Source organism: Alosa alosa, chromosome 21 (assembly GCF_017589495.1).
Source record: "Alosa alosa isolate M-15738 ecotype Scorff River chromosome 21, AALO_Geno_1.1, whole genome shotgun sequence".
NCBI classification, from domain to species: domain Eukaryota; kingdom Metazoa; phylum Chordata; class Actinopteri; order Clupeiformes; family Clupeidae; genus Alosa; species Alosa alosa.
Genome location: NC_063209.1, coordinates 17,197,446 through 17,222,445, shown reverse-complemented (window position 1 = coordinate 17,222,445; position 25,000 = coordinate 17,197,446). Strand labels below are relative to the sequence as shown.

At 42.7% G+C, this 25,000-nt stretch overlaps 2 protein-coding genes across 4 annotated transcripts in view; one reads left to right on the top strand and one right to left on the bottom strand.

Moving 5' to 3' along the window:
- sv2ba (synaptic vesicle glycoprotein 2Ba) overlaps window positions 1-1,593 on the top strand; it is a 24,571-nt gene extending 22,978 nt beyond the window's left edge. For all 3 annotated transcript variants that reach the window (XM_048232266.1, XM_048232264.1, XM_048232263.1), the window contains one exon: window positions 1-1,593. This exon is cut by the window's left edge and continues 401 nt beyond it. The gene's annotated coding sequence lies outside the window, so the exon portion shown is untranslated.
- A 16,554-nt stretch (window positions 1,594-18,147) lies between these two features.
- The window catches only part of LOC125286352 (aminopeptidase Ey-like), a 19,859-nt gene continuing 13,006 nt past the window's right edge, over window positions 18,148-25,000 (bottom strand). Inside the window, exons 12-20 of the mRNA XM_048231378.1 lie at window positions 23,909-24,036; window positions 23,658-23,713; window positions 23,154-23,304; window positions 22,494-22,588; window positions 21,980-22,087; window positions 21,455-21,628; window positions 20,004-20,138; window positions 19,040-19,121; window positions 18,148-18,385 (exon numbers count right to left, since the gene is read on the bottom strand). Of these exons, the coding sequence (XP_048087335.1) occupies window positions 18,233-18,385; window positions 19,040-19,121; window positions 20,004-20,138; window positions 21,455-21,628; window positions 21,980-22,087; window positions 22,494-22,588; window positions 23,154-23,304; window positions 23,658-23,713; window positions 23,909-24,036 (1,082 nt within the window). The 3' untranslated portion in view covers window positions 18,148-18,232. The remainder of the gene's footprint in view (window positions 18,386-19,039; window positions 19,122-20,003; window positions 20,139-21,454; window positions 21,629-21,979; window positions 22,088-22,493; window positions 22,589-23,153; window positions 23,305-23,657; window positions 23,714-23,908; window positions 24,037-25,000) is intronic.

Here is a 25,000-nt window from a genome sequence, read left to right as displayed (position 1 = left end):
AGTGTCATCATTCAAATGTGTGATTTTATGTACTGAATGCAACAAAGGCTGACCAAGATCTAAAGAAGTGCTTTGTGTCTTTTGGGCCTTTGAAATTCAAAGGTGTGTTTGGGTTGGTAGCTCTCAGTAAAGGTCCGAGGTCATTTTGAAGACAAGGATCATACTATCGTTACTGTTGGGTAAGACATGAGAATCAATAAGAAAGGCCATGCCTATCGTGGTAAAAGTTTACTCTTCTATGAAACCACACTCTTGATGTAGTTAGGAAACAGGCTATTGGAACGGAGAACTGCAGACATTTTAAAATAGATTATATATATTTACAGACCCGTGTAGCTTTCATGAAGGTCACCCTCCATTTCTGCCATCTTCCTTTAACTTTCCCAGAATGGAACACCACCTTCATGTCATGTGTCCCTTTTGACAGTGTATGCCACTGATGGAGGACACTTCTTTATTTCTCTCTCTTTCTTTCTTTGTCATTTGGTGGGACGCAAGATCCCATCACAACTCTGCAAGCCCATGAAGCTTGTGTATGTCTATAAGTGTTCCAGTGGTTCTGCTTTTGTCTTGTATTTGTTTATTTGCCGTAGATTATTGTACCTCATAGGAAGACATTTAACTTTTAGCACAAATATTTCTGATTTTGTAAATGTGTCTCTTTTTTCTTTCTTTCTTTCTGTCTGTCTTTCTTTCTGTCTGTCTGACTGACTGTCTCTCTGGTCTTCATTTTTGTTAAATTCCCATTTCTGTCTCATGTAAAATTCCAAACAAAACCCCAAAGTCAGTATGTTCACACAGGAATTTCGTTATTTCAGTATCCTGGAGCCGTTTTGGGGCAAACATGTCTAGCAGGGTGTAGCTGGGGATGGTTGTGTCTCTTGTTGTAAATAGACCTGTGAATCTTAGCTGTAGGCTAGCAAGCAGGTGAGATGTTTTTTCTATTAACACAGTTTCTCGACGCAACATGCAGAATCAGTCTCTGTCTCTCCATCCCAAGCTCATCAAGTGTTTATACTACAAACACTGAGCCTGACATGTATGAAAATAATGTTTGACAATCTGTCTTATTTAAGCTTTACATGAGCCAACAGCAACAGCAACTGTTCTTTTTCTCTTTGGCATGTAAGTGGAGATGTCTGGGACCTAGGTCTGTCTGTAGTCTGGCCTTATCGTGGCAAGTAATATATGAAGCAACGCGCTCAGACTTACTGACTTGCTGGTTTTAACTTAACTGGGTGCTGAATCCCCCTTGTTGCCGATTATAACGTATGAAAGAGAACTGAGAGTGCTGTCCTTGCTTATCGTGGCAAGGCCAGCAGTTATGTCCAGAGAAACTCTATCCAAACAAGACTCATACATAGGTCACTCAGTTTATTTGTGTTTTTTTTTTTTTTTGACCTGCTGTTCATTTCTACACAAGTTAGGAATTGTGTGTGTGTACCAAACGTATGTTTTGAGACATTATTTATTCTTTTTATATTTCTTCTTCAAAATGAGGGTACAAGAGACAAGAACAAGCAACTTTTATTTTTTTTTGTTTTGTTTTGTTTTGTTTTGTGATGGTTAAAGAATAAAAAAAATCACTATGTATGCTGTGTGTACTTTCTTTATTTCTTCCAGTCTTTCTTTCTTTCAGCATGAAAAAGATGAGTGAATCAAGATATTAACATGTTGCAACTTAGATCAGAAAGCTTTCTTTATGAAGGAGTGTCCTCTAACTTGAGATGTTCAGGGCCATCCTTGGGTAGCCTAATATTTCTTTCTGTGTGTGTGTGTGTGTGTGTGTGTGTGTATCTCCCTGTGTGTGTGTGTGTGTGTGTGTGTGTGTGTGTGTGTGTATCTCCTTGTGTGTATGTATGTGTGCTTGTTTGTGTGTGTGGTGTGTGTGTGTGTGTCTGTCCAGCAGCACAGGGGTGGCATTTGCAAAAACAAGCCCTCAGACACGTGTGAAGAGGCGACACCAGTGCATGGGGGGGTTGGTGGGAGGGGGGAGGCCGCTGGGTCTGCTGGGGCTGTTTATCTGACCTGGGTGTGAAACAGGCGCTGAAATGCCCCACGCAGCAGCCCTGCAGACTGTGAGAAATAGCTGAGCGCAGGAGAGGGCGTTCAGGCCAAACATCATTCCTCAATGCTATTTTCAGAACAATGCCCCAGTGTGACGACTTTAAACAAACAGAGATGGAAAATTAATAACGGTCTTCAGGGCTGGACGGCCATACAGTGCAATCCTGTAGTGTGGGGAACTATCCTCAAATGCCTCCATACAGTGCATTCCTGTAGTGTGGGGAACTATCCTCAAATGCCTCCATACAGTGCAGTCCTGTAGTGTGGGGAACTATCCTCAAATGCCTCCATACAGTGCAATCCTGTAGTGTGGGGAGTGGCAATCCTGTAGTGTGGGGAACTATCCTCAAATGCCTCCATACAGTGCAATCCTGTAGTGTGGGGAACTATCCCTCAAATGCCTCCATACAGTGCAATCCTGTGGGGGGAACTATCCTCAAATGCCTCCATACAGTGCAGTCCTGTAGTGTGGGAACTATCCTCAAATGCCTCCATACAGTGCAGTCCTGGGGAACTAGTAGTGTGGGAACTATCCTCAAATGCCTCCATACAGTGCAGTCCCGGGAACTATCCTCAAATGTAGTGTCTAGTAGTGTGGGGAACTATCCTCAAATGCCTCCATACAGTGCAGTCCTGTAGAAGTGCAGTCCTGTAGTGTGGGGAACTATCCTCAAATGCCTCCATAGTGTGGGGAACTATCCTCAAATGCCTCCATACAGTGCAGTCTAGTAGTGTGGGGAACTATCCTCAAATGCTTCCATACAGTGCAATCCTGTAGTGTGGGGAACTATCCTCAAATGCCTCCATACAGTGCAGTCCTGGGGGAACTATCCTCAAATGCCTCCATACAGTGCAGTCTAGTAGTGTGGGGAACTATCCTCAAATGCCTCCATACAGTGCAGTCCCGGGAACTATCCTCAAATGCCTCCATACAGTGCAGTCTAGTAGTGTGGGAACTATCCTCAAATGCCTCCATACAGTGCAGTCCTGGGAACTATCCTCAAATGCCTCCATACAGTGCAGTCTAGTAGTGTGGGGAACTATCCTCAAATGCCTCCATACAGTGCAATCCCAGCTATCCTCAAATGCCTCCATACAGTGCAGTCCTGGGGAACTATCCTCAAATGCCTCCATACAGTGCAGTCTAGTAGTGTGGGGAACTATCCTCAAATGCCTCCATACAGTGCAGTCCCGGGGGAACTATCCTCAAATGCCTCCATACAGTGCAGTCTAGTAGTGTGGGGAACTATCCTCAAATGCCTCCATACAGTGCAGTCCCGGGGGAACTATCCTCAAATGCCTCCATACAGTGCAGTCTAGTAGTGTGGGGAACTATCCTCAAATGCCTCCATACAGTGCAGTCCCGGGGGAACTATCCTCAAATGCCTCCATACAGTGCAGTCCCGGGGGAACTATCCTCAAATGCCTCAAGGGGTCCTTTATGTTCTCACGTCAGATTGTGCTGCTATCAGAACACATTGCTAGATTGTTATGCCTCATGGATTTTTTCCATGCTGTTATTTATCCAGTATGAACCCCTTTATGTGCATCCATTCGAGGAGACTGGTCACTGAGTGGACTCAATGGACAGGACCCACAGCAAGATGGCTGCCATGCTGAGGCTCTGAGAATCAGGCTCCCTTGAATCCAATTTAAATCTTTGTAATCTTCGCAAGTTTTTTCAAGTGAATTGTGAACTGTATCCTGTCTGTATATGGTGGTCTATGCCCAATCCATTTTGAAGTTTTGGTGTGATTATCCAAGTGGAAGTTTCAGGCCTGTCAGACAGAAATGGTCATTGTATAAAATTGAGTCCAGGCACATACCTATTGATCAGATGGACTGTATGTGTGCTTCTGTACATTCACACTCACACACACACAAACACATCCTCACTCCCCCTTTTTGCTTCTATGTCAGCCCCCACTGGAACCTTTCCCCAATAGCATCTTCTCCTTACTGACTTGCATGTGCTCAGGTCAATGAGGCCTGCAGGCCATAAATAGTAATATCCAATAGAACCTAAGTTGATACAAAGTCTATGTTGTCTATCACAACATTAGATGATAATATATGTGCTTCTATGGATTCATACAGGTTGTAATGCAGCGGCCATTTTTGACCGGGAACATAAAACTAGTAAAGATGAAATGAACAGGAGGGTAAAACGTCCATGCTACCAAGAGCAAGTCGTAAAAACCCTTGTAGAAAGAACTGTTATGGGGACAGGCTATCTGTTTGGGGATAGGTAGAAAAGCTACGGCTGGACTTGAACTACACCCGCCCCCTCACACACACACACACACACACACACATACACACACACACACACACACACCCAGGTGATTAAAAGTTATTTATAGCCTTCACCTGCCCTCCGTGTCAACCACTGTCTGATCAGTGCTCGGCTTGTTTGCCTTCTCCTCAAAGGTGCAGAATTCTGCACGCCAGGCTCCACTCGTTCCCACAGCGATGGCCTGGGGTCATGAACCCTGACCCTGAATCAGAGCAGCATCACAGAGGTCAGATGGAATGTTCCCACCAGGAACTATAACTAAATGCAGAATCAATTCATTCATAACCTAAACACAGACCACCAGGGCCAACTGTCTGCTAAACTAGTTATAATTACAGACCATCACCAGTTGACCTGCATCAAGTGATATGCTGCCCTTTACATGAATGGATGGCAAGATATACAAGATTATGCATTTTCAAGTTGTTGACGATGGAATTATGACTGTACCTGTTTCCTACCTAAATACAGCATGAAGTATAAATGTCTTTGCAGCTGCTGGGGTTAGTGGATGCAAAATGAAAAAGATAAAGAACGGCATTATAAACAGAAATAGTATATAAACATACAAACATGCTGTATATAAACCTGAGATCTTGACGGACCTGAGAAGTTCGGACAGAGTTCACCGAGGCCGAGGCCGAGGCACGGGAGTAAGGGAGTGCGGGAATGTGGGAGTGCGGATGCTGACCTGAGTGGCGGGGAGGCCACGGCTGAAGGTGCCAACTCAGGTGCCAGCTGCTCCTCTCCCACTGGGGCTGTGAGCGGAGAGAGAGAGAGAGGTGCCAAACCCACCGGTGAGTCAGGGAGAGGGCTGAGGCTGGTCAGAGGATGGGGTGGGGTGGGGTAGGGAAGGGTGGGGGATGGGTGGGGTGGGGTAGGAGGGGGCTGAGGCAGGGATGGGCAAGTCAAGTCAAGTCACTTTATTTCTATAGATAATACAGTAAGTCAAAGGAGCACATACTGTATGTAAAGAGGAATGTCATAAATAGATAAATAAAAGGAATTCAGGAATGAAAGATAACATGAGCAAATAAATAAGCATGAATAAGTATAAGTAAATAAGTATAATAACACAGAGTGGAAATGTTCTGGTCAGGGTGCAACCAAAACATAAGCAGCTCTGGCCATGTGACAAATTACACTACACATTTGGCACTGCACATATTTAACTGAGACCCTTTCAGGTTTCTTTCCGGTTTCTTTCAGGAGCGAGATTTTTTTGTACCGTCACAATTGTGACCGCTGGAATTAAACAGGTTAAATAGGCAAATAAGTAAGAATACAATGCAGTGAGACTGAAGTTTAAAAGGAGAGCAAATGTAATGAGGGGGTGAGGGGAGTCATAGGGGCCATTACAGAAATTTCGGTAATACTTTACTTGACAGTATCGACATAAGAGTGACATGACACTGTCATGACACATGAACCCTAACCCTAATCCTAACCTCTAACCCTAACCCTAATCCTAACCCTAGCTTGTTATGACAAAAACGTAATACTTAATAACAGAAGCGTTATGTCACGTTTATGACTTGTTTATGACACGTTCGTGACAGTGTCATGTCACTCTTGTCAATACTGTCAAGTAAAGTGTAACCGAAATTTCAGGTTTCTGGGGAACATTTGGCACAGTCATGTGGCAAAGTCATATTTTCACACGCAAATAAGGTTTTTGGCAAACAGTTGCGGGTAACTTTGTCACCAGAAGTTCACTGGAAGTTTGCCATTAATGGCTAAGTGTGGTGGCAAATCACTGGCGAACACATTTGCCACAAATCTTCCGCAAACATTTAATTTTTGTAACGGGGTTTACCTGCCCCGGAAGTCTGCCAGCAGACTGGCCCACTGGACCAGACTGTCTGCTAGAGACACGTATGGTCATGTAGTACAATATTAACCACACCTAACTATACAGTCATAGACAGTGTTACATATCGTCATCTTCCTAAAATAATGGCAAAAGTAAAGGAAAAAGATCAATCAATTTTTGGTTAACTTTTTTGTGTTTTCTGAAAAACCTGAACAAAATACTTATGCCATTATTTTATGAAGGTTTAAATGCAACACTAAGTGTACATTGAACATTCTGAAATATGTTGTGACGAGTGACAGTCCGGAGAGGTGGAAAGGTCCAGCTTCAGAAAGTAAAAGTCCAACCATGTGTAGGATCTACCTGTGCACTTAACACAGGTGATCTCACCAATTAGCTGCTCTACCTCTGCCTGTACACAAATCAACATGAGCTGATAGTGAGTTAGCTGTAATCGGGCAGCTAAGAGAATGACTTCTCTGTCTCTCCCTATGGGAAAGGGTTAGGAGAACAGTCTTATGATTACATTCCCTTGCCTGAAGTTCCTCTCTCCATCTACAGTATCATATATCTCTCTCTTCAACACTCAACTGCCCAGTGGGCTGTCTCCTTTTCAGGCAATCAGAGCGATGGAGCTCGGCCTGCGGAGGTGTGAACTGTAACCCTGTTACTGCTACCGGCCTGGGAGAGAGGCCAGTCCTTAGTCCACGGTGCACACGCTTCACGGGGAATCTCACACCTCACGTGCAAGCACTTAATGGACACTATTAAGACATTAACCTCTAACAAGGCTCTCGGTACCAGGAATATACAAGCTCAGAAGCTCAGGACTGATTAGATCACTCTGTTAATCTCATGAGAATTTATGAAGTATTGTATCCAAAATATTACTTGATTTAAGGATCAATGGGATTTTGTATTTTAATCATTTTGACAAATTATAGGATTATAGGATTAATACGTGGTTCAGGTGTGACTGTTGAGGGGATCTTACAAAGTCCTTTAACCCTGAATCCAGGACAACAGGATCAAATATGTTGTTCTAAATGTAAAAAAACATCACTTTCACCAGTTTTGTCATGACTTTCAGGTGTATATCCATATTCAAAAATACCATAATCCACTGTAAAATCAAAATGTTATAAATCAGTGACAAAGAGGAAACATAAGAAATGTTCTTATGGATAAAATTAACTGCAGTTTATTTTAGTTTTGCTCTTTCTGACCCTTATTTAACATAGCGCTTAAACCACTATCAAATAAAATAAAAATAGAATAAAAACTCTATACAAAAGCCTTACATGGATTACAATGTTCTTATGCTACATTGCATTAGTGGCTAGAATAGCTTAAACAGGAGTTTTGTTTTGTTTTGTTTAGCTTTTTTTTTCTGGGCCTTGTTTGGCAGAGGGGTAAAAAGTCACACCTCTGTCCTGGTGCAGCAGCCTGTTCCCAGCCTGAGTGTGTGGGGCAGACCAGGGGCAGGGGCAGACCAGGGGCAGGAGCGCAGGCCTGTGGCTACTGCTGAGACAGTGATGTCCGCACAGGGCCTGCAGAGGTGCCACTTCACACCTCCGGCCTCGGCATATAACCAGCCTTCCGCACGGCACAACGCTCAGACTCACAGACTGCTCCTGACCACTGCGGCACACTCACACACACCGTCATACTACGAGCACTAAAAAGTGTACTCCTGCTTAGATTCACCACGAATAACACACACATTCCGACACAGACAGGAAAACTACAAGCTACGATGGATACCTCTGCTTCTCTGCCCGGATACGATAGTTCTCTTTGTCCCTGGAGCTGCCCAAGTTCGGACTCCGAGTTCTACAGCGCGTCGTCTCCGGAAACCATCTCGCCAGCAGCGTCAATGGAACTTGTCTTTTCGCCACTATCAAAGCAGTCGGACTCAGGGAAACCGGGCCAGTTTGCCTCCTCGGGCCCCCACAAGTCCGCGGCCCGTTCCCCTGCGGAGTCAGGGAGGCCCATCAGGACCAGAACCCGCTCCAAGAACCCCAGCAAGCAGCGGCAGAGCGCCAGCGAGAAGGAGAAGCTGCGCATGCGGGACCTAACCAAGGCGCTGCATCACCTGCGCACCTACCTGCCGGCCTCGGTGGCGCCCGTGGGCCAGACACTAACCAAGATCGAGACGCTGCGCCTGACCATCCGCTACATCGCCCACCTCTCTGCCCAGCTGGGCATCAGCGAGGAGGAGGAGGCGCTCTCCCAGAGGAAGGAGGCCAGCCGTGGGGCAGCGGCGTGCCAGAAGCCTCAGGATATCCTGGGCTACTTCCAGTGCGCCCCCGCCACGACCATGGACATCCAGTGGGGAGCTAGCCAGGACCCCAGGGGCCACTCTCCCTTCTCTGCCCAACAGTACCAGAGTGGCATGTCCAGCACACACACCACACAGGGCACACGTATGGACCTGAGCCATTGTGGGGTGTCCGTGGAGATGCCTGTCCAGAATGAGGTCTTCAGGAGTGGGATGGGGCTGGATTGTCTGTTCCAAAACTCTCAGTCTATCCAGACAGCACAGTCATGTCAGGTATGTTCAACTCCTGTTTCTCAAAACATGATGAATTATTATAGTATGGCTCAGATTATTTGTTTTTATTATACAATATATATACAATATCTTGAATTTAATTTAATTTTTGATATTGTATTGTATATAAAAAAATGCTTGCAGTTTACACACACAGTATAATTATTGAGATAAACATATCTTGAGATGAAGCAATGTTCAATCCTGAGCTGTTATCTAAATGCAGTGTTCCCTCTCATTTGCAGATGTACAGCAGAGATTTTGGTTGTCAGCTGGTTCCGCAAGAGTACTGGAGCTGAGATTGGACCCAGAACACCAGTGCTCTGGTCCACTGGCCCATGCAGTGTAAAACCCCCCACCCCTCTCGCACAGGAAGACCCTGGACCTCTCAACACAGGACTGGACCTCTGGGGACTCTCTTACAACCCTAACATGAATTACTGCCTGTCTCCAAAATATTATTTATTTTTATTGGAAGTAATATATTTTGTTACAGTTTATCTCTCTGTGTATATATCTATATGTATTTAATATGTTAATTTATACATTTATAATAAAATGTTATTTAAACAAAATATGACAGCAGTTTGTTTTTCAATCATCAGAAGTAGGAAACTGCTACGGCAGTGCTAATATTATTTTCCAGATCATTTGCAAGCAGTGCATGTACAGTATGCCCACTGCAGTGCCTACATCCAATACATCAGTGGTTCTTAAATTGGGGGTCGGGACCCCCAGGGGTTCGCCAAACATCGCCGGTTGGAGAGAAGGGGGTCGCAAGTCTAGGCCCCTGGTTTTTGGGAGGTCGCCAGACAAAATGTTTAAGAACCCTGCAATAAATTTTAGACTTAACTTTGAAATACTAGACAGAAGCTGTTCACATTTATGAAACATATTTCATATGGAATCTTGAGCATTTGAAATGGTGATGCATTTGTCATTAAGTCCACCATCTATTGCACTGACACACAGACACAAAAATATTTGTCATTGAGTCTATTACACTGACACACACAGACACAAATGTAAACATCACGTCTAACCACATCTCTATTCTCACTGGAACCATAGTGTAGTTATGTTTTCTACATTTTAAAGCCAATTCTGCTAAATATCACAGAACTGTTTCTCAAACAGATGCTCAGCTTGATACCATTGAAAGAAATGGAAAAGAAGGGATTTAACCATCATTATTTTTCATAATTTGCTTTGGACAAACATGTCTGTAAATAGCATAAACATAAACATAAGCATAACTACCATTATGGTGGTGGGTTGTAACACATGGTAACGTGCTGTGGCTAAGTCTAGTGCAAACAGGAGCCACAGGTGAAAACATAGCTCATATTCCTCTGTCTAATACAGTACACTCCAATCACTTTTTTGCATTGTGCTAGTTTTAGGCTACATCGAAAAAGCTTTAGATTTAAAATCATCCAATCTCTGGCCTGAAGTAGGCCACATTTCATATACACCATAAAATATTAGTTTACCACAATTTCTGCAACATTTTCAATTTTTTAGTTGGATTATTATTCATTTTCAAGGTGCTCATTTGAGCCAACATGTTTTTTTCCTTGATGTAAGTTTCTCAAAAGCAACATGAAACTAAAGCATATTTTAAGGCCATTATCTCATCCAAATTCCACCAGAATTTAATTAGTATGGTCTAAATATACAATGCATTTAAATACACATTTTAAAAATCTGCAATCTGGATAACCTATCATTCAACGTTTAATCAATAAATAAGCTACTTGGCTGGTCATCAAATACATAAGCCTGGGAATACCCATATGAACCTTTGCCAAATTGGTGTCAACGACGCTAAATGGAACTTATTCAACAAGATTCTTTTTGAGTGGGAACAAAATATAACATGAGTGTTAAATTAATTTAACAAAGCATTAGTTATGCAAATACCGCGGAATCTTCAGAACAGGTAACTGTGTTCTTGCCGAGATCAGTTTATGTGAGGTCAGATGTGTATTTAGGCTAACTAACACAAACAACCGTGTAACATTGACATTAATGAACCACAAATGAAGGCGAAGGACTCATTCACGCCAGTCTGTCTAGACAAACCCGCGATGTAAAGATTCTTGCTTCACCTCTCCGATTCATAATAAACCTCTAATTTGAGAAGACGGACTTAAAATGCATAGAACAGGTAAGTGTGAAATGTGTAATAGCGCAAGTCATTTTCTTTACCGCGAGTCAGAAGCGATTGATATGGTAATGCCATTTGAAATACACACGTAAAGGCCTTTCATCTTCAGGCTTGAATATGCAATTAAAGACGACTTAATTGCACTGATGTGATAATTAGTCTCTAATCACATGCGAGTAAACATATTCCTTTTCACACTTGACAGCATACTTTCTAACTGAACTAGCTTCTTCTAGTCTCATTAGAATCAGAAAAAATGCATTTCTAGAACAACTTTTCAAAGAAGTCCATGTTCATGAAATTATAACCATTTATTGAAATACACTTTCATTATGTTTATTTTTATACACAGAGATAGTGATGTGCAATCTCAGGGCATGGGGAAAGGTTTAGGGGAAAAGTTTTCATCAATTAGAGAATTACCAGGAGCAGTTGTGGGAACAGTTACCTCTCACCTGTCAGGGCTGAGAGGTGTCACTTCACACTAATGCCAGTGATTAAACACAGGAAACTGTCATCTGGGAATAACTAATGCTCACCAGGAGAGCTGCAGCATTCCTGAATGAAATAACTAATATCCCATTTTGGAATGATATGATTGTTTGTCTGTACAGTTTTTATCTAGTGCCATGTTATAAAACAACAATGAAGGGCATGAATGCCGGTTTATATATGTGATCTGTTGATGTACAGAGATTACATGATCTGTAAGTGTGTGTGTGTGTGTGTGTTTTGTGTTTTTGTGTGTGTGTGTGTGTGTGTGTGTGTGTGTGTGTGTGTGTGTGTGTGTGTGTGTGTGTGTGTGTGTGTTTGTGTTCCATGTAGGGGTAAAATTTGACACCTGTGTCTGTGGGAACAAGAAGCAGAGCTCCTCTCCACAACCCAAGCCATGACCACTCATATCCTGCACCATGACCACTGCTGAGAGAGAGACCTCCAAAGGAGTCACTTCACACTAGCAAGGTCGGGAGAAAGAGGATGAGACAGAGAGAGAGAGAAAGAGAGAGAGAGAGAGAGAGAGAGAAGAATTCTATTGATTTGATACTATTTCATCAGACAAAATGCTCTTAATAACTTATTGTTTGCTAATGTACATTTTTAAATAATAATTAAAGCTGATAAAACATTGATATAACACACATTACTAACAGATCTGGCATGATGAAAGTAAATTTCATATCTGTATCCATATCTGAAATCATTTGGAATCAGATGGATGATCGATCAGGTGTGCAAACTACAAACCTCTCTGGGGTCATCAGTGTGTTGTCCATCTTGGTTCCAATCCTGCCCCAAAGTCAAGGGTGCCTTTTGATTGCACAAATATATTACCGTCAAGAGAGCATGACATCTCCTACACTGTCGCTAGGATTTATGAGACAAATTTGTTGAGAGTAATCGCTATATTAAACAAAACATCTGAAGTTACAGCTACGGACAACTTAGAAAATACAATGTAAAAAGGATTAAGTTATAGCATATATAAAGAGTATATAAGTATATAAGGATTAAGTTATAGTATATTATATGTCATGTAATTTTCTATTACATTTTGTAATTTAGCTGACACTTTTATCCAAAGCAGCTTACAATAATCAAGGTACACAATACAGTACAGTTCTCACACATCACTGCTCCCAGTTGTACTACACACACCTCTCACACATCATTCACTCTCAATCAAGTACACACACGTATACACACTTCACATGATTCACAGTCATACTGATTGATATTCATAGCAGTCTGTGAGTATCAGCAATTGCTGGCATGTAAACAAACCCCAATGGTGGAAAGGACCCATACAGAGGAATGGTCCCTAACAAATTGATGTGAATATGCATTAATATCCTCCAGAATAAAAAGGGAAATTAATCAGTAGTTCTACTCTCTTTGACATATCACCAATGACATTTCCATCACATGACTGAAAAATAGGAACTGTTGCCTGAATGTTGACCTGAGACTAGACTCACAGCCCTTGCGTTCACACCTGTGAAGTGTGGAGATGTAAGCGTTGCTACGGTATATGTTTTCATAGTGATTTTCCCATGGTCATCTGTACTGTGTGTCCCTTATTGTCACCTCTCCCCTCCGTCCAGGTTCCCACAGACCCCTGTCAACCACATCACCTCTGCCGTGGGACCTTTTGAAGTCCTGAAGAGAAGAACCCCCCCCACACACACACACACACACACACACACACACACACGCCTCACCCTGGAAGGTGTCACTTTCACACCCCAGGAAGGATATATGCAGCAAAGGAGCTGACAGCCCTCCAGTACTCAACTCCCTCTCTGAGTGCAGACCCTGCATTGCTCACTAGCACAACACAACACAACCCAGCCCAGCCCAGCCCAGCTCAGAGCAGAGCAGTCCAGCTAGCTCAGGCCAAACCAGCTCTTCTGAGACCTACAGTAGCTACTAAACCTCTCGGGTTCATCTCTCCCGCTTCTCAGTTCGGATCTCCGGCTCTGCCGCCTCCAAAGATGGACATGGACCTGTGTGGCTCTGCCGTGTTTCTCCCGGAGGACGCCACTCTCCTGCTGGACTCTGGGTGCCAGCCCCTGCTGCTGCTGGACCAGTGCTCGGACGGCGGCTACCACAGCGGCTGCAGCCTCTCCCCAGCCTCCTCCGTGGGCTCCGGCTGCCTCTCCCCCCCTGCTGCGCCCCTCTTCGGGGGCTTTGGGGGTTTCGGAGGGGTCACTGAGGGTCCCCCTGAGGGTTTCAGCTTCCTGGGAGGCCCCGTGTTGTCAGCGGCGGCAGACGAGGAGGAGAGAAGGCCGGGCGGGGGCAGGAAGCCGCCGGGTCGGCACTGGGAAGAAGCGCCACAGCCAGCAGCGAAGGAGAAAGCTGCGCGACGCGGGACCTGACCAAGGCGCTGCACCACCTGCGCACCTACCTGCCGGCCTCGGTGGCGCCCGCGGGCCAGACGCTGACCAAGATCGAGACGCTGCGCCTGACCATCCGCTACATCGCCCACCTCTCCGCCCAGCTGGGCCTCAGCGAGGACGAGGAGGTGCTCGCCCAGAGGAGCCCCGTGGGTGACCACCACCAGCCCCAGGCCTCCAGCCTTCTGCTCCACCCGTCCCCCCAGCAGCTCCACTGTGCCCCCTACTACCCCCAGCTCAGCCCCTGCACTCCCCAGCAACACCCCCAGGCCTCTCCTCAGGAGTATCTCCAGGCAGCCAGCCCCAACGTCCAGCTCCATCTCCAGCCTCACGCCTGCAGCCCTGTCCAGGAGGCTCCTCTACCCGCACACGCCTCTCTCCAGACGGGATCTCTCCTGCACGGCTGCCCCATGCAGCACCTCCAAGAACACACGCACGTTTCCTATCAGGTATGTTCACAAGCACTTTATCACATCCTCCTTTATTAGGTTCATTTCACTCTATCAGCTACTTTTTTTAAGTTTGGTTGATTTTCAACTAATTTCAGGATATATATACTTTTTATAATTATTGTACTTTTATATGTTTAGCCTCTTTTGTATAATTATGTAGCGTTGTATAGTAGTTATGATTGATTGCAGAAACATTTTCAGTCAGCCTATGGAAAAACATCTCACCATTTTCTTATTTTTTCTTTGCAGAGCCCATGTGACATCACTTATGAACAAGACTTGAGTTCAATGCCTCAAGAATACTGGTTTCCTCCACAGCAGAACATGTTCTATGGTCTTTGAACATGGGTTCCACCACAGCAGGACATGTTCTGTGGACTTTGAACATGGGTTCCACCACAGCAGAATATGTTCTGTGGACTTTGAACATGGGTTCCACCACAGCAGGACATGGTTCTATGGACTAAAACTTCAATGGACTTTTATCCAGCCAACACAGTGACTTCTTCATTGAAAAGTAGGGCCAAATGATGTCATATTGACCTTTGTAAATAATATATGTATTTATTGCCTTGTGAATAATGTTATTTATATGAAATCTATTTATTGATTTCACTGGAAGTGAAAATTAAATCTCAAAATGCATCTACTGTATGTCTGTGTTTGTTTGTCTCTATAATACTGCATTGGTCAGTGAACAAATATGATGTTTTTTATAAGCTAAATGGCCAAGGTCATACGCTTCATTCCCGGTGAGGAATATCACAGTGCATCCCATCCAGTCCTACATAACTTGACATGTAGTGCCAGAAACCTATTAAATATGTAGCACATGATCATTTAATTCCTGTGGAGATGCTCAAGATGAGTGCATAGGTAAATAGAAAAGGCAGCATTTTTTTTTGGGGGGATATATACAGTATATATTTACAATGTCTTTAAAGATATATAATTTATTGTGTGTGTATGTGTGTGTATATGACTTTGTGTGTGTGTGTGTTTGTTCATGTGTGTGTGTGTAGTGTGTGTGTTTGTACATGTGTGTGTGTGTGTGTGTGTGTGTGTGTGTGTGTGTGTTGTTGAGTTGTCTCCCCTCCTCCTTTCAGTTGTCTTGTCCCCTAAGTAGAGGCAGCTGAATGCAACATAAACACAAACATCAGCACTGTCACGTCACGTAACGACACAGACGTGTGAGGGGAGGAAACGTTTGTGCTCCCTCTCTCACTAACAGCCCCAGGAAGACCCCCCGTGGGGTTAAAGGGCAGGTGGCCAGCTGTTAAGCCAATTAGCCACCACGGAGGCCTTTCATTTCCTCTGCTCAGTACACAATCTGAGCGGGCTAACTCTGCTGGGGGACTTAGAGGGGGGAAGCCTGAATAAGCAAAGCAATGCTGTAAAACACAACAGACAGCATGGCATCAGAATGCACCTCCATTTTGAAGAAATTATTCCAAAACGAGTTGTCATATCAGACAGGGCAGCCGTGGCCTACTGGTTAGCGCTTCGGGCTTCGGTACAGCATGAGGTTTAAGGCTCTTGTACACTGTCCTCACACTGTCCTCTAAGAGTTAGGTCAACGTGTACTGTCAGTCTGTGTCTGTTAGTGTTTGTTGGACGGAGTTGTTTGAGTTTGACATGTTCTAAATTCTAAGGTAGTGCTGAGCTGGCTGTATATGTTCTGTAAATACAGTGTGTTTCTGTATGTGCGTGAATGCATGTGGGCGAACACTGGTGGTTCACATGCACAAATGGCAACATGACAATATGAACTGTGTGTGTGTGTGTGTGTGTGTGAGAGAGAGAGAGAGAGAGAGAAGAGAGAGAGAGAAAATGTGTGTAAATGTGTGTATGTGTGTGTGTGTCTGTTTGTGTTTGGGTGGGTGTGAGTATTTCTGTTTGTGCGTACATGCATGTGTGTGCAATCATTGGTGGTAACATGACAACATGAACTCTGTGTGTGTGTGTGTGTGTGTGTGTGTGTGTGTGTGTGTGTGTACATGTGTGTATGTGTCTGTTTGTGTGTACTGTATGTGTGTTTCTGTGTGTGCGTGCATGTGTGTGTGAACATTGGTGGTTCACATGCACAAGTGGCAACATGACAATATGAACTATGTGTGTGTATGTGTGTGGTGTGTGTTATGTGTGTGTGTGTGTGTCTGTTTGTGTGTGTGTGTGTGTTTCTGTATGTGCGTGAATGCATATGTGTGCGAACTTTGTTGGTTCACACACACAAGTGGTAACATGACAACATGAACTGAGTGTGTGTGTGTGTGTGGGTGTGTACATGTGTGTATGTGTGTGTGTGTGGGAGGTGTGGGTGTGTGTATGGGTGTAGGGTGTGTTTGCTTCTGTGTGGGCATGCATGCATGTGGGAACATTGGTGGTAAGTTGTAGGAGTGTGTGTAAGGAGATGTCTTTCATCTCCTGGATGAAAATTATACTCTTTCCCAATAATTTCCTATGGCGGTCATTTTTGACCGTAAACAAAAAAAAGTGTTACCAAGTGTGACGCCCCAGCTCTACCGTGCTGGGTCTTCCTCTTTCTCCCTGATATTGTGTGGCTTGATCTTGTCTGTTCCTGCCTTGGCCTGTAGGAGGAGCTGTGGAGGTTCTATCAAGGTGGCTAATTGATGGCCTATTTGGAGGGTGTATAAAATCAGTGTTCTCCAGTTGGTTCCCTCTCTGACACTGCACTCACGAGCACACTCTTAGCAGGGCTGGGCTGGGCTTAGCAGGGCTGATCCTTTACTTTTGCACTACACATTCACATGCTGACCTACACATCAGTTTTGCTTTTCCTTACACATACTGGCTTTGTAAATATATCAGTTAATAAATATACTTTCGTTTAAAACATACTTTGGTGTGGTCTCCCCTTCATGTCGTGCTCACTCCGAGCCAAGTGGTCGTGACACCAAGTTCAATAAATCACTCAAAATTCAAAGATAGTAGTCACAATAAATTCTGTGTTCAAAAGCCTTTAGTGCAGAATATCATAAGATCTTGAGGCAATCTGAGTTGGATAGTTGGATTAGGCCCTCTGCACTTCAGCCCAGAGGAGTCCATGATTTCCGAAAAGAATGGCAAATATTGATTGATCTCACCACATGACCTTTTTCCACTTACCTCAGGTCATTTAAAACCAGCTCAGGCCCAGATCCGACGGTGGTATTTCTTCATCACCTCTAAAGTCTCCTTTTGCATGGTAAAGTTTAACTAGCATTTGTGAATTGAGTATCAAACTATGCTCATTGATGGTTATCAGAGGTGGTTATCAGAGGTTTCCCTGAGCCCATACAATGATTTTCATTACAGAAACAGGTCTGGTTTTAATGCAGTGCCACCTGAGGTCCAAAAGACCACGGCCATTTAATATAGTTTTTTTTAAGTCTGTCCCTCTGAAAAAGAAAGCAGTTATAAGCAAGATATTGCATTTACTGAATGAACATTTAGAAAACACATTGTTGATAATACAGTCCTGGTACTGTACCATGTGGTTCTGTGTCTATAATGGCACCTCTTTCAACTTTGTGTAAGTATATTTCTTCGGGCTTTTTATGCCTTTAATGGAGAGTGGAGAGTGACTGGGAGCGAATGGGAGAGAGAGCAGGGGTGGGATCTGGAAAGGACCAGGGGGCGGTAATCGAACCCGGGTCGCCGGCGTACGGTGCAGGTGCCCCAGCCAGTTGCGCCACAGGTGGGGCCATGGGGTGGTGGTAGTGTAGTGGTTAAGGAGCTGGGCTAGCGTGCAGTAGCCTGAAAGTTGTCGGTTCAAGTCCCAGCTTCCACCGCTGTGCCCTTGAGCAAGGCACTTAACCCCAAGTTGCTCCGGAGACAATGTGATCCCTTGTAATATAGCTCGACATATGTAAGTCATTTTGGTCAAGAAGTGTCTGCTAAATGTAATGTAATGTAATGTAAAAGTAAGTGTATAGTTAATTGATTAATTCAATTAATTAACTAAATGTTAACTTAATTTGCTTTTGTCATCTTGCTGCTGAAGTCAACCACTGGACCATCTTCTCTTGGTTTTCCTCCATCCACTTTCCTCGGGTCTCTGTCCTCTCAATCGCCTGATGGAGAGCTTCAGCCGTGAAGTTGAAGCCTGTCGCTGGCAGCGCCGCTTTGAAGTCCAGTAGCTACGTTTGATAGGAGGAGAAACACAATGGTGAATTTGAAAGTGCAGAACAGAACATATACCTGATATACTAACAAACCAGTCAAGAAGTCAAGAAGGCTGATAAAAATAAACCTTTTACGTGCTTCCAGTTACACACTTTTCAGTTACGCGCATTCTCCCATTCCAGCTTCTGTCATAGCCACAGCGCACAAGAGCAAAACCAACGCGGCCTTATGAAAGAGACATGATTTATCTAAAATAGGGCCAGACTGATAGACCAGTTCTTGGGTCTGGATTTCCCGGCTACCAGATTGATCCACCAACTGGTTAATTTAGGTTGATATGGAAATATGAGAAAAGAGTTTCTAATTTAACTTTAGTGCAGCAGTTTTCCTGTCTGAATTTTTACTGTTAGCAGAGGGATAACAGAAAGCCGAATGTTTGTTGAAATATGCCCATATTTTAGGTAAGAAACCTGGGAAATGTCCCTTATTTTCAAAGCTCAATGTTGACAGCTATGCTGATTTTTTAGCGAATGCTTTCATGCAAAGGGACATGGCAACGGTGGAAATCGAAACCCAGGTAGATGAATGTCAGTCGGTTAATTGCATTAGTTCAAATTGCGATTTCGATTAAACATTGAAAAAACTCAGTAGCGTGCACACACACACACCTGTCTGAGCTCCAGCTGAGTGTAGAATCTCGCAGTCAATGTATTGATAATATGTGAAAGGTTGTAGTCATCACCACCATCACTGAGGAATACAAATACACACACACACACACGCACGCACGAGCATGCACATGCACACACATGCACACACACACACACACACACACACACACACACACACTGCATTGTGAGCCACTGAAATCAATAAATAACAATATACAGTTGTGCTCATAAGTTTACACACCCATGCTAAAGTTGACTAAAAAGAGGAATAAAAAAAAATATTTTGTTAATTGATCTTAATGCCTTAATTTGCAGCAATGTTATATACAAATTAGGTTTGTCACCAGAAGTTCACTGGAAGTTTGCCATTATTGGTTAGTGTGGTGGCAAATCACAGGCGAACACATTTCATTGGCAAACTTCTCATTGTCGCCAGAACTTTACTGGAAGTTTGCCTCTACAATACATTATTCATTCACAAATAAAATTGGTGTCCTTAAATTTTGGATGTTTCCTAATTTTTTTAATTAAGGCATTAAGATCAGTTTCCAAAATAGATTATGATCAGGTATTTGAAGTATTCCTTTTTCCTTTATCATGTGAACATCATATCCCTATTGTAAACACCCAGATAACCCCTTGTGCCTATAGAAACCAGCTAAGAAACCAGGAGACTGTGTCGCATGCACACACTCTACCCTGGTTTCTGATCTCTGCTGGTTACCTGCAAAGCCATGGCTTCAAAAGAATGCAGGAATCAGTATTCTGGTATTTATCATGTAAATAGTGATAACCACATTCCTCAGTGTTTATGCAAACATTACATTTCATTACATTTGGCTAACGCCTTTTATCGAAGCGACTACATCAGGACAAGCCTTATACATGGGATAACGGTGTGCATGTTAACATAGTCAGTGTTTATAAACCACAGAAAAACACTGGCAGGTGTCATACTCACTCATTAAAAATGGCCGTCGTGTTGGCTATGATGTAGTTCCACAACAGCGGCTGGAGATGCTCAAGGTCAGCAATTCTCATAATGCGTTGGAGAAGATCATGGCCCATGGAGGGGTCTAGAAAGTACTGCTGAATCCTTCAAATCAACCAATCAAAATCATTAAGTCACTGATGCACACATTTTCTGTCAAGACAGGATACACTGACACGCAGGCATGCACGCACGCACACAAACACACACACAATACACAACACAACACGACACATTCCAACACTATAATGTGTGCAGCTGGTTGGCGCAATTCAAAGCCTTTGAATCAGATTCCTAAGCAGTCACGTGGGTGTGCGTCCCAAACAGACATCACTCTCATAAACCGTGGCCTCGTTTGTCATCAGTCACATGATTTTTATGGAAACGACAAAAGTCTCAAACAGGGGCTTTATCTGGCACACCCCTTTCTGCTCGACACAAGCTCTGAAGCCTCGCTTCACTGGGCACATCACTAATGTTTGGATCTCCACACTACCTTTAGTTCAACATAAATACTTTTCATTACTTTTGCCGTATAAGATACAAATAACTTTCATTAAAAGAAAACTGTTGAAAGGACTTTACTTGATTACTGCATTTGGTTCCTAGTTGGCAGTGTTGCCACAGTTACCTTGAAAAAGTAATCTGATTACTGATTACTCCTTTAAAAAGTAACGGTAACGCTTTAGAATAACATGTGCTTATTAGGTATTAACAGTGCATAATAAGCAGTTAACAATTCATTACTAACAGTTAGTTAACTGTTGTTATCCTTTAATAACATTAACTAACTGTTAACATGCAGCTTGCAAGTGTTAATAAGCAGCCTTTTAAGCTATTTTCAAGCATATTTGTTAACAGTTGTAAGTGTTAACAAGCAGCTTGTTAATGCTTGTTAATGGTGTATAAGACAAATAGGTGGATAACTAATACGCTTATAAAACCTTTCTTATCTATTTGTAGTACATTTTGCAGCCCCCCAATCTAAAGTGAGGACCACGTAGCCTATAGTTCCACAAGCCCAACCTTCTATCTCTTTATAATCTGATTACTGGTTTGTAAATAGTAGCGCGTTAGATTACTCGTTACCGAAAAAAGTAATGCTTTACTGGCATCACTGCTAGTTGGTTTACTCGGCCGCTGCGGTAAGCATGAACATCTCAAAGTGCAGGGGGCAGATAATGAAAATGCTACACACACACACACACACATTCACACACACACACACATATCTGAAATCGCACACCAAAATGCTACATTTTCCCGCAGTTTGTTTAAGACAGAGTTGGAAAGTGTATTACCCCATTTTAAAGTGGTAGTAGCCCACTTCACCCAAGAGAAATCAAATGTAGCCTACAGTATCATTACTATACGAACATACTGTAGAACATACAGCAACACACACATACACACACACACACCTGTTGAGCAGCCTGGTGTCTCTAGTGCAGGACAGACCCCGGGCCAGTAGGACCTGCTCACGGTCGTCATATAGGCCTATGCTGTTCATCCTGTCCCAGACAAAGCCCCACTTCTTCAGCCCCCCAGTGGCGATGACATGACAGTACACAGAACGCCGCAGGTCGGCAGGGATCCTGAAGTAAACAAACACATTGTACTCACTCGTTGAAAATATATGCCCTGTTGCCTCTGATGCAGTTCCACAGTAGGGGCTGGAGATGTACAAGGCTAACAATGTTCACAATGCAATGCTGAAGTTTATGGAACATAGTAGGATTTTAGAAAGTACTGCAGTGCAGACTACTCACAAACAAACAACATGTACTGCATAGCGGTACAAAATATGACATGCAGACTATTAACGCACAAGTAAATGTATGCTTATATACTTAAACCCACAGACATAGCGAAACACAGTGAAAAAAAACACATTATTTGATTAAATATGTTCTCAGGACACTGCACGTGGAGAACATCCCACTCACGTGTTGTTTCGAGGATTGTTCATCCACTCTCGGAACCAGACACGTGCCAGGTCAGTACAGCCATCCAAACCCAGTTCACAGGCATGCTCTTTGAGCCAGTAAAATTCCCTACATGCACAGTTGTGAATTAAACTTTATCGTTAAAATGCATATTGGTTACACTTTACTTGACAGTATCGACATAAGAGTGACATGACACTGTCATGAACGTGTCATAAACAAGTCATAGACGTTTGTGACATAAGTGTCATTCGTTTTTTGTCATAACAAGTTAGGGTTAGGGTTAGGATTAGGATTATGGTTAGAGGTTAGGATTAGGGTTAGGGTTCATGTCATGTTCATGTCACTCTTATGACAGTCAAGTCCTGTCCTCATATTTATGTCATTGCAAACTAATTGCATTTTAATTTAAAAAATACATCAATGCATCTATACAATTAATATATCAATACTATTTCAATAACTTGAGCATCATCCTACAGCAAATAATTGATAATTGTTTTTTTGTTCATACGGTGAATAGGTCCAGTGTGTCCAATTTGTCCGGTTCACAGCAGCATTCTTGATGTTGTGCATTAAAAAAGGTTTAAGTTGTTTCTTGAGGTATTTCTGAAACAGACGTAAAAAGAAAATTTCTCATAGAGACATAAACATTCAAGCAAACATCATTTTGAGTGACAGATTTTGGGTTGAGTTTGACAGTGTACTTTGCCAACAGTGCATGCATACTTTGATTTTGAATTGATAAAAGATAGATAGATAGATCAGAATTTAACACTGGTTGCGTGTGATTGGATTATTCAATTTCACTTAAACAGAGAAGTCTCGCCCATTTCAGAGTCTCCATCTTGAAGTAGCTTCCCGCTATCTATATTGCCTCCAAACTTGGGCCAATTAACTCCTAGGCTTTGATGTGTGCTATAGACTTAATCACAGCCTATTGTGGGCCCTTCCATACATGATTTAACACTACATTGTAAGCGGTGTAGCTCAAGAAATTTTATGATGGCACTGGCAGTTAAAATTTGAAACTCAAATTGAATTCGCCCACTAGCTCTCTGTTCAAAAAACCCTACCTCCTTTTTGCCAGAATTGCAGGCAGTCTAGCCAACCTTTATTGGCCTGGAGCCTTTTCAACAAATTCAAGCGACTAATTAAAAAAAAAAAAACAGACCTGCATTGCCCCATATACTTCTGTGTGGGGGGGCATATTAATCAAATGTTGTTTCAGGTGATAGAGAGCGGACACCCATGGTGTGTATTCTGTCTCTTTTGACAGGTACTGTGTTGTTTTCAGAGCCAGGACGATGTCAATAATATTTGTCCTAAAAGGGAGCATAATTCATGTTAGCATAGGACCAAAGAAAGATGTTGTATACTGCAGATCATCTTTGATTTAAAGTAGCTTTGTGTCATTCTTTAAGATTTAACTTGTCTTGAATACAGCAACATGACATTTGCAATGTATTTGATACAGCGCCTCAAGTGGTACAAAGTGGTATAACATGAGAGCCGGCCAGGCACTAGCTAGTTTGCATGCTAACTTCAGTGGATATCTGGACAACAGTCAACATGGTTGTTTCTTCACAATCTTTTGTTATTAAATTTCTGAATGACTTTAACCAAAACAACCCCTCCACATAGCACCTTAAATTAATTAAAAACGCAAAAAACGTACTGGGCTAGGTGAAATGCATCATCCATGATCTGAGCTCGGTTGAGGGGTGGAATCGCCTACACACAAATGAGAGAAATCATACACGCCCATTCACAAATATGCCATGACCCCTCTGTTACTGAGGTAACATTAACTATAAATATATATATATATATTATTATATTTATTTATTTTTATTTCACTCGATGTAGGCCTACTGATAAATCACAATGAGTTTTTTCTGTTCAAAGCTTTCTATTCAGCTTGTGTACCTTGTGGTCACTTTGTAGCACTGCAAGGAGTCGTTCCCAGTTGCCCTCGTCGTAGTTCACTCTGTAGAATCCATCTACATTCAGATTTGCCAGAATCCATTCTGAAGTCTTCATTGGCTTGTGCACATCTGATATTTCATGAACATTGATTGCAAAAGGTTATTTGTTTGTTTGTTTTTGAGGTCTGAAGATATCATTCTGAAGATAAGTGTAAGTAAGTAAAGTAAGCAATTAAGTTTTATTTATAAAACACATTTAAACACAGCTTTCACTTTGTGCTGTACAAAAAAAAAGTATAATAGCCTGGACATATTAATACAGAATGGTATGTAAAATGGACATACAGGTGACCTCAAAATCTCATTGTAACCCCCTTCATATGCAAATCTCAACTTGAAACTGCTGCTTTAGAAGGGAGAATCTCAACGAAGTCCATGCAGCTAATGCATGCATACGCAGTGATGAGCAAGACACAAACAATCTTTCGGTCCCTGATGATCCCTGCCATCCAACATCTCTAATACATCCATCTGTAGCCATGTTGTTGGCCAGAGGACTGTTGACGGTGGATGAAATTGCGTATTTGCCATAGCCAGTTCCTCTGAAACACTCTTTCTAGAGTTCTTAGACTAATATTGATGTGGCTCTAACATAAGTAATAGTGTTAGGTTCTATAGTTAAGCTAATAGAGAAGTGTGGTCATGATGCTATCTCAAAATAATGAGATAATTATGTCAAAATAATGAAATACTATCTCAAAATAATGAGATGCTATCTCAAAACAATGAGATACTATCTCAAAACAATTAGATACTATCTCAAAATAATGAGATACTTATGTCAAAATAATCAGATGATTTGTCAAAATAATGAGTTGTGACCTGCATTTTTTTTCTTTTAAGTGGTGGAAACGAGCTTCCATACATAGGTGTCCCGTTATTCAGAATTAAAAGCCACCCCACCAGCAAATCAGAAAAGAGTATTTATTTTCTCCGGGCGATAAAGGCTATTAGTAGTAGCATGTATTCACATAGCTAATCTCCACCCAAAACAGCTGAATAAGTTTTCTATGCGTTTTAACACTTCTTTCAA